General features: G+C 51.5%; 1 protein-coding gene and 1 non-coding gene across 8 annotated transcripts in view; one reads left to right on the top strand and one right to left on the bottom strand.

Moving 5' to 3' along the window:
* Positions 1-1,679: 1,679 nt before the first annotated feature.
* Positions 1,680-13,249, bottom strand: part of DIP2C (disco interacting protein 2 homolog C) — a 286,321-nt gene continuing 274,751 nt past the window's right edge. For 6 of the 7 annotated variants that reach the window (XM_070472279.1, XM_070472281.1, XM_070472278.1 and 3 more), the window contains 5 exons: positions 13,005-13,062; positions 11,540-11,614; positions 9,722-9,896; positions 7,592-7,715; positions 1,680-5,290 (listed from right to left, as the gene is read on the bottom strand). In XM_070472279.1, the coding sequence (XP_070328380.1) occupies positions 5,038-5,290; positions 7,592-7,715; positions 9,722-9,896; positions 11,540-11,614; positions 13,005-13,062 (685 nt within the window). In that variant the 3' untranslated portion in view covers positions 1,680-5,037. The remainder of the gene's footprint in view (positions 5,291-7,591; positions 7,716-9,721; positions 9,897-11,539; positions 11,615-13,004; positions 13,063-13,249) is intronic. The other variant, XR_011489501.1, reaches the window with a different exon arrangement.
* Positions 8,531-8,599, top strand: LOC139036839 (small nucleolar RNA SNORD31). Its single transcript, XR_011489702.1, has one exon. It is a non-coding gene; the product is annotated as a small nucleolar RNA SNORD31 (small nucleolar RNA).

The following is a 13,249-nucleotide window of genomic DNA, read 5'->3' as shown; positions in this document are numbered from 1 at the left end:
TCGCCAAAGTGTGGGTCCCAACGCTGTCCTCATCCTCCTGACGGTGAACAGAGAAGGGAGGCATCGAGCTCGCTGACCTCGGCTCTAGGGCTGCTCCCCTGCACCTCCTGAATGCCTCCTGGGGCAAGAGGGGGTTGCACCTGTAGAGAACACTTGCTTCTGTCCCCCCAGGGTCCATACCAACATGGAAACAAAGTGCAGGGGAGCTGAGGCCAGGCTCAGACCCCTGTGCCCACCGTCTTGTCTTCCATTTCCACTGTGCCTTCACGTTTCTGCAGGTCAGCCTGTCCCCAGAGCCCGACAGCCCAGGTGAGCCCTGCACCCTCCCACACAGCACCAAGTGAGGGGCTGGAGGAGAGGCTTTCCCACCTGACTGTGCTCAGAGCCAGACCCCTGCCTGCCCACCCGCTGGCCTCCTGCCTCAGCCCTGGGAGGGTCCCCAACTCTTCCCCCCATGAATGACGAAGTCAGGGAGTGACAGTGACATGCAGGGTGGAGGGGTGAGGGGCAGGAAGGGAGAAGAGGGTCTATCCCAGCCTGAGGAGCTGACACGGGCTGTCCCGAGGCAGCAAGGCCCACCCAGATCTCACACTGACCTTGGTGGTGCCATTACTCTGTTCATGGATTAACCTTAAAATCGAGAAGACAGCAGAGATGAGTGGAAGGACCCACTGGAGGGGAGCCAGAGTGGCCTTGATGGGAAGATGCCACTGAGGGACCAAGCACTGGCTACCAGGGATGGCGGAAGACAGAGACCGGCCCAGCAGTCAGCATCGGGCAGGCTCTGCTGAGCATGCGGAGTGAGTCACAGAGGACCTGGTGTTGAGGGAATGGAACCTCTCTCCTCGGAAGCAGTGACACTACGTCCCTCCACATGGACAGACCACCTGACTCAGGCCACCAAGACATCAACAAGGACGGTAAGACCCAGAATTATGATCAACCTGCCAACCAAACTCCGGCCTGTTTCCCCTGGTCTCGGCACCATGCTGGAGGGCGTGGACCAAGGCAGAAGAAGGAACTCTATGCGTGTATGCGGGAACACACGTGCTGCTTGAAGCGTGGCCACTCCCGGCAGATCTCCTGGCAATGCCCAGTCACCCAAACAGGTGGTCTACACCAGCCACCGACTTCCACACCCCCAAGTTAGCATGGACATTCCTTGTTCCAGGGGAATTCTAACACAAAGGCACTTGGTGAAGTCTGGTGGTTTTATCCTTTCATAACCATTAGGCTGGAGGTCAGTTAACCCACTACCACTTTCCAAGAGACAAAGACAAAAGAAAAACAAAGATAATTGGGTTGGAATCGTCAGCGAGACCTCGGTCCTGGCCAAGGTTCTGGCCAAGGAGCAGCAGAGTTTGTGCACACAGACTCACACTCCTTGTCCCTCAAGGTTACCAATAATCTGTACACTTGGAGAAAATGTGAACAAATATATTTAGATATATTTAAAAGAATTAAAAAAAACATTTCACAAAACATTTGTTGCCATAGGAATTTTTTAGCAATAAATGCCCACATCAAAATTTAAACATTGTTCAAAGTATGATTATCTGTACTGGTAAATAATGCAACAAATTATGTAAACAGAGTGGGATCCATTCCTGGTAGGAGTCACTTCCTTCCTGGGATGGAAGCTGGCCCAGCTCTCCAGGGGACCAATTAAGAAACTGCTATTTTCAGAGCAACAAAAATAAAAGCTTTTATTTGTTCATTTGAATATAAAACAGGCGTTATCACAGATGTACAAAGCTTACTGGTGGTTTAACATACGAGAAGGTTGCTGTCCTTTGCACATAAAAATTTTGTTTGGAACCGTGATTGGCTGAGCACATGAATCTCTCTAACCAGTCACCACACTATGAAGCAACGCTGCTAGCATCTGACTATCAAGGGACCATTTCCCTTGGGGAAAGTGTCAAGCAGGGTTAGATAGATATAACAAACAAGCACCATGAGGAAGCCGCCCTGTTGGTTGGTCTGAGTCTTGGTGGTCGCTGTGTACCCTCCTTTGTGCAAGTTGACCACACGGTTTTATCTGACTTCAAAAGCACAAGGTCACGAGACAAACACTGGCTATGTTCTCATGAACGACTCGTCCCAGCAGTTTCCATTAACAGTACAGAACGATCCTCCTTTATTGCTAAGTGGGTGGTACTGAGAGTCTCATTCCTTTTCTTGCACAACAGAACCTGGATCCCAGCCCTGAGCCCTTGGCCCTCACTGCTGGCACAGGCAGCAGGACCGAGGCCTCACGAGGGCACCAGCAACCTCACAACCCCTCGCTGGGCCTTAAGTCCCGCTTCCTCATCAGTGTCTGACCCGAAACTGCCCCCTCCCACCCTTCCACAGGGCGGGTGTGTGTCCTGTGTGTGTGGTGGGGGTCCGCCCTACCCTTCCACACTGTGGGTATGTGTGTCCTGTGTGTGTGTGGTGGGGTGCCCCCTACCCTTCCACAGTGTGGGTGTATGTATCCTCTGTGGTGGGGTCCCCCACTACCCTTCCACACGGTGTGTGTGTGTGTGTGTGTGTGGTGGGGTACCCCCTGGCCCTTCCACATGGTGGGCGTGTATCTTCTGTGTATGCGTTGGGGTCCCCTCTACCCTTCCACACGGTATGTGTGTATGTGGTGGGGTGGGGTACCCCCTGGCCCTTCCACATGGTGGGCGTGTACCTTCTGTGTGTGGTGGGGTCCCCCCTACACGTCCACACAGTGGGCCTGTATCTTCTGTGTGTGTGTGGTGGGGTCCCTGTGACCCTTCCACACAGTGGGCATGTGTCTTCTCTGTAGGTGGTGGGGTCCCCCTTGGGAAGCAGAAGACTGGGAATGTTTATCTGAAGCATGTGGAGAAATACTCATACACAGCAATAAAATCAAAATATTTTAAAAATCAAATAACTTGTGGAGATGGAAGAAACCCCACATGTAGACAAATTTTTTAAAAATGCCACTTAAAATTGTAACAGCAATTAGCCTTGGATCTCCGAAGTCAAACAAAACTCTCTTGTGGCAAAGGGCTCAGTGCCAGTGCACAGAGCAAGGCAGGTGAGACCACCACAGAGAGAGGGTCTCAGTCTCGCCGGCAACACTCTGAACCAGGCAGACCCCACACAGGAACCCCGGGCACACTGGGGCAATCATGGAGGGGATCTCACTTGGAAGCTGGTACCTCTTCTTGGCTGACGCCGACGAGCTGGTTCAATCCGGGAGTGTGCGAGGGGCTCTCAAAGTTTCAAGGTGCATGAGGCGGCAGCAGCAGCAAGAGACGGAAATCAGAAGCATGTCCTTGCAGCAGGAGCAACGACAGGGCTGGGGGCCTCCCACTCCAGCCAGCACAGCTGGGGCAGCTCCGTGCATGGCCTCCTAGTGAGTCTCCTCCCTTAAAGCCGCTGAGGGAGTCAGCGCAACCCGCTGCCAATGACCACAGAACAACATTCCTTTTCATACCAAGGACCAAAAAAAGGTGACAAACAAAATGATGAAAACACTGTGCAATGAATTCTTATAGCCGAGGGAGCCCGTGCAGTGGGCCAGCTGCTCCCAGGCCACGCGTTGCGGTGGGCACGCGGCACCGAAAGTCCGTCACGACCCCGCGGCAGAGGGAAAAGTGCACACCCGGCTCCAGTCTGCCACCTCCGAGGCGCTGGCCCCACAGCTGGTCTCTGGCTCCAGAATAGAAGCTCTGGGCTGCAGGCCGTCTGGTTGCTCACACCAGCAACGGCGAGAGTCTATCTACAGTGCAGCGGAGGGGACACCATGCAAGTGACAGGTTCTGTGTTTTAAACTTTAAAATTCCCTTTGTTCTTAGTGAACTTATATTTCATATATATATATATCTGTTGTGATGCTATCCACGCAAGATAATACAACACTTTTTATATTAGCAAACATTACAAGACTTTAATATTCTTGAATGTTTTCTCTGTTATACTTCTAAAGAGATCAAAATAAATTAAACGTTTTGTACATAATTACATATGGAGTTAACTTATTTTATCTTTTTAGTTTAGTACAAAGATATCTGCAAGGTAATTGCCGAAATACACCTTATTTATAATTTCCTCTCATTCTATGATAACTTGGAGGGCCGATCATCAGTCTGTTTCTTCAGTACGTTTCTGACAAAGAAAGCGGCTAAAATCTAATTGGAAGGTGCTATTTGGAAGGTTTTCTCGTACCTTGACACACTGTCCTAAAAGGATGGGCTCCAGCAATGGCTTAAATCAGTAGCAGGTCCATGGCATTAAGATTTCATGACACATTAAAACAGAGAAAACAATTCTTTGTCACACTACATGAATTGTTTAAAAGAACCCATCTGGAGGGCAGAATATTTTTTTTAATTGCTATTTTGGCTTAACAAAATACCACTTTTACGAAGAAAGCACTTATTATTCAATAATTAAAAAAAAAAGAAAAGAAAGTTCTTGAAATGGGCTTTTCCAACAAACTAAAGGCAGTTAACGCAAAGTCCTTGTGAGCAAACTTCACATTCACGTCTCATCCCTGTGCGACCAGGACGTGTGGGAAGTCTCCCCACCGCACGGTGAGGCTCTGCTGGGGAAGGTGCCCTGGTGCCCACACTTGCGACACTGAACAGGGGGCCCCAGGTGTCTACATGTTGTAGGCCACGTAGATGAAACACTACGTGGGCATCTACATGTTGTAGGCCATGTAGATGGAGGCCCCAGGTGTCTACATGTTGTAAGCCACGTAGATGAGACACTATGTGGGTGTCTACAAGTTGCAGGTCATGTAGATGAGACACTATGTGGCGTCTACATGTTGTAGGCCACGTAGACAGGGGCCCCGGACATACTACGTGGGCGTCTACACATTGTAGGCCACGTAGATGGGGGCCCCGGGCATCTACATGTTGTAGGCCATGTAGATGGGACACTACTTGGCGTCTACATATTGTAGGCCACGTAGATGGGGGCCCCGCGCATCTACATACATGTTGTAGGCCACGTAGATGCGGGCCCTGGGCGTCTACATGTTGTAGGCCACATAGAAGGGACACTACGTGGCATCTACATGTTGTAGGCCACGTAGATGGGGTCCAGCTGGTCGGCTAGGAAGCCGTCACGCAGGTGCATGCGCTGCTTCTCCCCCCGGGAGTTGATGGGGATGACGCCGATGTCCACCACCACCACCACCCCCACCACCAGGTAGTGCTCCTCCAGGACCACGTTGGTCACCAGGGGGACCAGGTCCAGGGCTTCCTGCTCGGACCCATCGAGCTCAACCACAACCACCAGCAAGTTTGTCCAGGTGAACACGGCACTGGAAGAAAAAGAAGCATCACTGTACAATTGGAACGACTCCATTCTCTCTGGATGCCCCACTGGACTCCTGCTGGGCACTGAGCCGTCTCTGGTCTGCAGGTTCCAGAGCAGCTCTGACACTCCTTGCGTCTGCACCTCTTACCAACCTGTTCGCCGGGTGGCAGCCCACCCCCGCCTTCCCTGGATCCACACAAGGCCCTGAGGGTGGAACCCATCCCAAAAGGCACTTGGGAAGCCTGCAGTGTGGTCAGCGGGACCGCTGCTGAGCTGGGACAGTGGGCGCTCGGGCTAGTTCTGACCTGCCTCTGTCCTCAGGGGGTGAATGCGTGTGCACATGAGGAGAAGAGCCACCATGCTGGGTCAGGTACCTCAGTGCTCGACTGCAGACCTGGGGTGCACGGACAGATTCTGTCTCAGGAACTGGGTGAGGGCAACACAGGGGACCTGATTCAGGTGGATGAGTTCCTGGGGACGCCAGGGCTTCATCCAGAACTGTCAGGAGGACCATCCACAGTATCTTGTCTGCCCAGTTTGTAAAAGCCTAACTAAGTCCAATGTTTTACACTTTAGGCCACCTTGACGTCAGATAGTAGGGCTTTTAAAACATGAATGTTTAAGAACCTTAGCAAACTGGAACCCCGTGGAGGGCGGGATAAAGCTCTGGGGCCTGCAGTGGCTGCTGAAGTCATATACAGAAAAGGTTCTGTCTTAGCTATGAGGCAGGTAGTGTCTAGGGAAAGTCATCACTGTTTCCTAAAAGCATAGGGTATGCCTGTTAACAAAAAATGTGTATTTTGCTTAGTATGGCCAATGATCACATTAAAATGGAAGAGGGACACTGGAGACTCCTGGGGCTGGCTCTGTGACAAGCGTCACCCCGAGGGACCTGCTCGAGAGAACTGCACGTCTGTGAGTCATGTGACTGCTCGTGGCCATGCTGGGGACGGTTTTATCCTGACATCTGGCATGGAGGGTGCAGCATCAGGGTCAGTGTGGATCCCACAGTTCACTGAGAAGGGGTGCAGGGGGCAGCGGAAGGCTGCTGGAGCCCACCTGGGGCCACAGCGGCTGAGGGTGGCTGGGCTGTGCTCAGTGAGGCAGTCACAGATGTGACCCAGCCTCACACCCTCCCTTCTCTGCACCAAATGACTGATGGGGCTGCCTAGGGTATCCACAGCCTAGGGAGGAGGGTGACAGCAGTGCCATGGTGCTGCTTGCACTCTGAGGAGAGAAGCACCTCGCGACCAAGCCTGATGCTTCTTCCCTCTTGGGGCCTCTGAGAGTAGAGAAAGGAGTAAGCCTCACAGTATCTAAGTGACGCTCAGAACAGACAAGAGAAACCCACAGAGGAACCCTGGCCACACACTTTCCAGTGGAAATGGCACCTTTTCAACAAGACAGAAAACATATGAGGGAGGAAACACAAGCCACTTGAAATTATTTTCTTAAAAAATACAAAAACAGAAGGCTGAGATGGCTATTTACACCTCAGTGCAAACTGAGGCGGACCCCTACCGTTTCTGGCTGACACCTTTCTCCACTCGAGTGGAGAGGCAGCTTTAGAGGTGGCGGACTTGTGCTCAGATTGGCTTGTCGCTGCTTGCCCTGAAACAAGGCACCGAGTGGGGACGAAGCTCTGCCGTCCACTTGCCCCTTCTGTCTGCCGAGCCCTCTGCGCGGTGCAGCATGTGGCCGAGAACACCAGCCTGCGTCAGCTGACAAGAGGCAGCTGACACTCGCAGGCCAACCCATCTGCCCCCCTAGAGATTTCAGAAGGAGCCTCCCTGGGGTCTCCTGCCCTGCGCTTGCAGACAGGCCCCCTCAGGCCTCCACCCTTCAGGGAACCAGGGTGGTGAGAGGAACAGCGGCCAGTGGTGCTGAAGCCACTGTCCATGCTCAAGTGCCGTGTGAAGGCCCCAAGGAGTGGTGGGCACTGCTGCTCCCAGGCACACTTACAAGTTACAGCCACCAAATGGCCAGGGCGGGCACCACGTGGCCTCCAAGGCCACCTCCAAGGGTGGTGGGATGGGTGACCTGTCACTGATGACCCTATGTCGCTGGCAAGCATGGCCTCTCCTGGAGCTGAGGCCTCCCCACAGGGCTCGCTGGGTTCAGACTCCCTGTGGACAGTGTTTTCCCCTACATCACGTTTTCCGTAACAAAAAATCAAATAATTGGCTCCTTGGAAACACCCCCCAGCCCTCCGTCCGTCACCTCAGGAAGCGCACCAACTGCGCCAAGGGTACTCATTAGAGGTTCGGGTTCACCCTGGCCCTTGGGCTGCCTGCCTGCTCCTCACCATTCCGTGACGCTCTTGTGGGCTCTGATGACTGAGGTCTCGATGTCTATCGGGTGATACCTCATGCCGCGCAGCTCCATGGCCTCGTCCAGGGCCCCCACCACGTAGAGGGCATCATGGCGCTCTGTGTGGGGAATGAACACTATGTGAGCTTCACTGCAAAACTGCTCGAGTCTCATAACGAATATAGACGAGCGCTACCCCTGAACATGGAAGAGAGGCACAAGAAAGACCCCTGAGCAAGGGTCCGGTTTCCCTTCTCAGGGAAACTGCAGCCCAAGGAGCTCAGTGAAGAGGTGTGGCGGTGAGGGGTGGGGGCTGTGTGGCCATGTGACTGGCCGCATGCCTGCACGGTCCCCTCGCCCAAGGGGCAGCCTCCACATACATCCCTCGGCAGCACTGTCTGAGATGCAGTAGAGTCACATGAGAGGCCCCAGCACAGCCAAAGCAACACCAAGCTCCCTGTGGTTCTATCACACGAGGGTTCAGCTCTCTTATCACTACATGTCTGAGTGGGAAAGAAAGCGGAGTTTCCGAGAATGTTCATAAACAAAGATTCCCTTAGTTCATGTAATTGGTAAAGTTATTCTTGTCAATTGTGTAAACTTTGGGATAATGACAACATGCAGTCCATCTTTCCTTGAAAACAAGGAGATCTCTTTCATCTTCAGGGTACTGAGTGCATCAGGGTGAGTTTATGAGAAGTGACTGACACATGAAATACCAGAAAATAAATCTTCTCCATCTCTACGCTAAGGCAGACAAGATGGAGGCAGTCACTTGCTGACTTCTGACCACAGCTGCTGGGGCCTCCCACCCCTCCCAGCCCACAGACTCCACAGGCAGAACCAGCGCTGAGGTCTGGGTGTTGCTAAGCCTAGTTCCTCAGGGAATCCCAGGGGGCACCCTCTATGACTTCCCCAAACTGAAAATACAATGCCAGCCAGCGACGAGATCAGTGCCGCCCCAGCCTGATCCCTGTGATGGGAAGGTGTTTTCTGAGCTTTTGCCTGCAGTGAGAAGCTGAGCGGGCTTCACAGCCAACAGGACGCTGTGTGGACCAGCTGCCAGCCTTATAATGTGTCTGTGCTGAGACCCCAGAGCCTGCACAGACATGCCTGCCCTCTATGAGGGTGAAGAGGCTGGGCTCCCATGGAAAGGAGCAAGCCACGCCCCTGCTTAACACCAGTCTGAAGTTAGAAGGTCTGAACAAAGAACAAAGCACACAAAATGGAATCCAGCTCTCGGAGGATGCAAAATACGGAATTTTCTTATACAACTTACCTGTTTCAAATTAGCATACAATCATTTCAGCCTTCCTAAATAAATGTTTTGTTTTTTAAATCTTAAAAAAATAAAAGAAAATACAACACCAGAATATTTCGATACTTTTCCCCTGCATTCTTCCTGGTCTGGCCTGGCTGGCACGGCTCCTACTAGGCAGGTGGGTTGGAAGACTTGCTGATCTCCGGTGCTGGCAGATCTCATAAGAAACTTCAGGCCCCCCGCCCTGGAGTAACACCCAAGTCCTGCCTCTGTTTTCAGTGAAATAAGGAGTGGAGAGAGGACTCCAGGATCAGCAACGTGAGGAGCAGACAGGCTCCTACATGTTGGTTCTGTGTCACACCCACACTCAGCACTAGCCCTCTGAGCTACTGTTCCCTGAGGGCGCCTGGCAGGACCAGAGCACTCAAGGCCAGCGCCTCCCGTCCGGAAGAGAACAACGCAGCTTCAGGGGATCCTGGGTGGGGCTGGCAGCGCCAGAGTTGATGACAAGCCGGTGAGCTGCACTTACAGGCACTTGTCAGAGACAACACAGCACCCGGCCCCTGCCCTGGTTTTACATGTGTTCCTAGCTCACGGAGGAGGACAGAGCATGGGACGTGCGTCCTCAGCTGCCGACGTGCACAATTTGAGCAGGCTCTCTCACCCTGGGCTCTCTCTCGCGCGCCCCCGCCCACCCCCTGCCCCATAGTCTCTCTCGCCCCAACCCAGCTCTCCCACCCTTGGCTGTCTCCAGGCTGCCTGCAGCAAGCATGCAAGCACACACACTCTCCTGGGACTGGGATCCCAAACCCACACAGGTTTTTGGTGTCTGAGGACTTCCTGCCTCCTATTGGGAACTCTCACCTCCATTTGCATCAGTGAGTTCAGTTCTCCGTAGGAATCCCAAGTAGCCTGTTCGTGCCCAGACTGTCTGTGTGTCTCCAAAGCTTAATCTTGAGTTGAAGTGATCTGATTGGAGGGATTCATCTCCATAAATAGTGAAGTAACCACTGGCATTGTGGGCACTGTGAACCCAGATCTGTAAGGAAGCAAAATGTACTACATAAGTTAACTTGACATGGTGTCCAGGGCAGAAACTACTTTTACAATTCAACAGATTGTATTCCGTCTGTCCCTGGCCTGCAAAAACAAGACAGCTTGTTTCCAGAGAGACACAGACACCGCAAAGTTTGCTGAAATGAAAACATGACAGCACACTCATGGTTGAGCAAACAACCAAGCCCTCATCTCCGGAGAATCCTATTAAAGTAGATGAACTAAGGGCTTTTGAAATAAATATCAAATGAATGAGGTTTTAAGAGTTTCCTTGTATTTATTCAAATGTACTGATTGCTTCCAAAAAGCAAGCTGGAAAAATGTTAAAAAGCTTTCTGATTTATTTTTCCCCTTCACTTGGTTTGTATACTTTGGGGAATATATTGTAATAAAATAACACAACACAAAAACTCTAGAAGGGAAAGGCATTGTAACAACAAAAAATGGAGAATAAAAATGCCTGAATGTTGTATCTTGGGAAATGGTATTTGAATCAGGGACAAAGGGTCCAGCCAGCAGCCCTCAGCCACACCTGCCAGGGCAAACCAGGCAGCAGCCCAGGGATGAGGGTCTCCAGCAAGTGAGGGGAAGAGAACCTGTCAGACAGGTTTCCAGCACAATGCCAGGGTACAGTGGTCTCCGCCACTTGGCCCAGCACTCAGCTCTAAGAGGATACGTGCTATGAGGACAGCAGGGGCCAGATGCAGCAGGCAACATGTTTAATTTTCATTCTTAGATGTGCATTTAAAGGAAATTCCTAAATAAGGCCTGTATAGCATTTCATCATTTCGATTTTGATCTTCACATGGAGAGAGATGAGTGAGGGGCCAATAAACTGCCCAAGAAGGAGAAGGGTCTGGGGGTGATGGTGGCTGAGATTCAGGCCCCATCACCACTTCCTCCCTCGCCATGTACACGTACGTGTGTGCCATGGTGCCCAAGAGAGCAGCGGGGCTGGTGTGTGAGTCGGGTGCCATCAATGGCAGTGTTTTGTGTGCGGCCAGGACAGGTTAGAAGAAGAGAGGCAGCTGACCACAGGGTGGGTGGCACCTATAGGAGTGTCCTTGTGGGCAGGTCATGGTCACTGTGGCCTGGCCTTGGAGAGGAAAATGGGGTTGGGGAGGCAGATGTGTTGGAAGCAAGTTAATCAGGGAGCGAGGTGGACAGGAAGGGCAGAAGGGTGCGCATGGCCAGCAAGCAGGGCAAGTTTCAGGACAGCAGCCCAGGAGGGGTCTCCTGTGGCCGCATGCAGTCAGCAGTGTGAGGGGCACAGGGTGGGTGGGGAGTCACTGGGTAGGTTGCATCATCAACACAAGGGAGTAAAAGTGACTTTCTGACCCAGACAAACGCCTGTTGTGTCCCCAGTCTGCCTGCCAAGGTTGTTGGTGCTGCTATGATTCTGGGTTTGGCAAGATTCCCTCTGCACATTTGCTATCATGTTCCTGATGAAAGACTTCTCTGCTGTGAAGCAGGCACATGGAACTCAAATGGAGAGCTGAAAAACAAGGAAACTCTGCCCACACACAGGAAGTTTCCTCTTGGCTAAATGTTTTGAAGAGAAATGCGATACTCGTAAGTAAACACCACTTCATAATCCTGAAACTTCACAGACACCCCATTCCTCACCTCGCCCAGGTGTGAGTCTCCCAAGGGTCCCTTTGTTTCTGGATTGGCGATGATGATCCGCACCCCTGGAAGTATCTGTGTGGGGAGGAACAGTCTTGTCAGTGGGCACACAGGCACATGCTTCATGCCAAGTGCCTGTTTTCCCTATTAAAATGGTTTAGAAAGTGAATGGCTTTAAATCAAAATTGCAAACCACAGCATCACATAATGACAGCAAATTGAGGACATTTCATTGTAATGATTTACAATGACAGAGCCTGTGTTAAAATGATCCTAAAAGTGAGACTTTGAACAAAAACATGATAAATGATATAATTTAACAAGCTTGATGCTTGCAAAGTAGAACTAGTGGAGCGGCTTTGTGGTGTCCAGAAGAGAAAGCAGTCCCGCCAGAGCGTCTGCGGCACCATGCGGATTGCGGCCCTGACCCTCCTCTGCCACACTGCCCACTTTTCCTGTTGGCTGACAATAGTACAACATTGACACTGAGCACCTCCTTCTTAATGGACATTTAGCTCAGAAATGCTCTGAATTCTACCGGAACCATGTAAAGAATCAAAAGCTGATTCTGGAAATTTAGAATGGAGCCCCTCTTGGTTCCTCTACTAACTGTGCAGCTGAGATAAGGCAACACACCTGTGGTGAGAGCTATGGGAGCATGTCTGGTGAATGACCCACCAGGTCGAGCTGGGTGGGTGGGCAGTGTTGAATCCCACCTTAAAGAAAACAGTACCAAGAACTCTAACCATCAGCCATGAAGACATAGACTGTAAAAGGTCCCAAACAACATGCCTCTAGAATTATGTTAAGTGGAGAAGAGATCTGACAATAGGGGCCGGGTGGTGGGGGGAAGTCTTCACTCACGTTTAAATAAATTCCTTGCACTTTAGTCCTATAAATGACACAACCACCACGGCAGGAACAACTAGCTGTCATGATAACCAGTCTTTGTCTAGTTCCACAGTAAACAGGCTCTGCCTGCTGGCCAGGCCCATGGACATTTGGACCCAATGTACCGACGACACTGCCAGCCTGCCTTTCTCGGCTGGGGTAACCATGCCCAGAGGTGCTAAGTATGAGTGAAGAGGCTGAGGAGCCATCCGGATGGCCTCTTCCTTTTCCTGCTGCTCCTCCTCTGGGCGGAATGCAAGGAAGGGCTGCAGCTGGAAAAGCTGCTGTAGACCCGGAGACACCCGTGGGAGTGGAGGCCACACAGAACAGAACAAGAGAGAAGGTGCCATGGCCCTGGGGGCTTCCTTTGACTTTCTGTGCTCATGGTCAAAACCAGTTGATATATTCAGTTCAGTTGCTCAGTCATGTCCAACTCTTTGGACTTGATATATTATTTTTCAAGAAAACTTTTTTTTTTGGAAAAAAGTCTTCCATGTACTTCTTAACTTTCCAAAGCCCCCAAACTGAGACTTGTGTTCAAATGTATATGCACATGCCTTCCTTCTGTACTTACTTTTCCTGACTCCATCAGGGGCAAACTATGAGGAGAGCCTCTTTCCACCAAGCGTACTCTACAAAGAAAAACAGAAAGTGTTACTGTGTGCTCTGGACCCTGGCTTCCTCCTCTACATCTAGCACTTGGGTCAACGCCCAGCAGTCGGATGGGCACATTAGCTCTGTTGACAAGCATTACCCAATGCAAAGAGAGTCGAGAAGTCAAAGAAAAAGCAGACAATGGCAGAGAGGAGACAGCGGGGG

The sequence above is a fragment of the Odocoileus virginianus genome, chromosome 9 (assembly GCF_023699985.2).
Source record: "Odocoileus virginianus isolate 20LAN1187 ecotype Illinois chromosome 9, Ovbor_1.2, whole genome shotgun sequence".
Taxonomy (NCBI): Eukaryota; Metazoa; Chordata; class Mammalia; order Artiodactyla; family Cervidae; genus Odocoileus; species Odocoileus virginianus.
The sequence above is the reverse complement of the archived record's forward strand: the minus strand, read 5'-3'. Positions and strand labels throughout refer to the sequence as shown.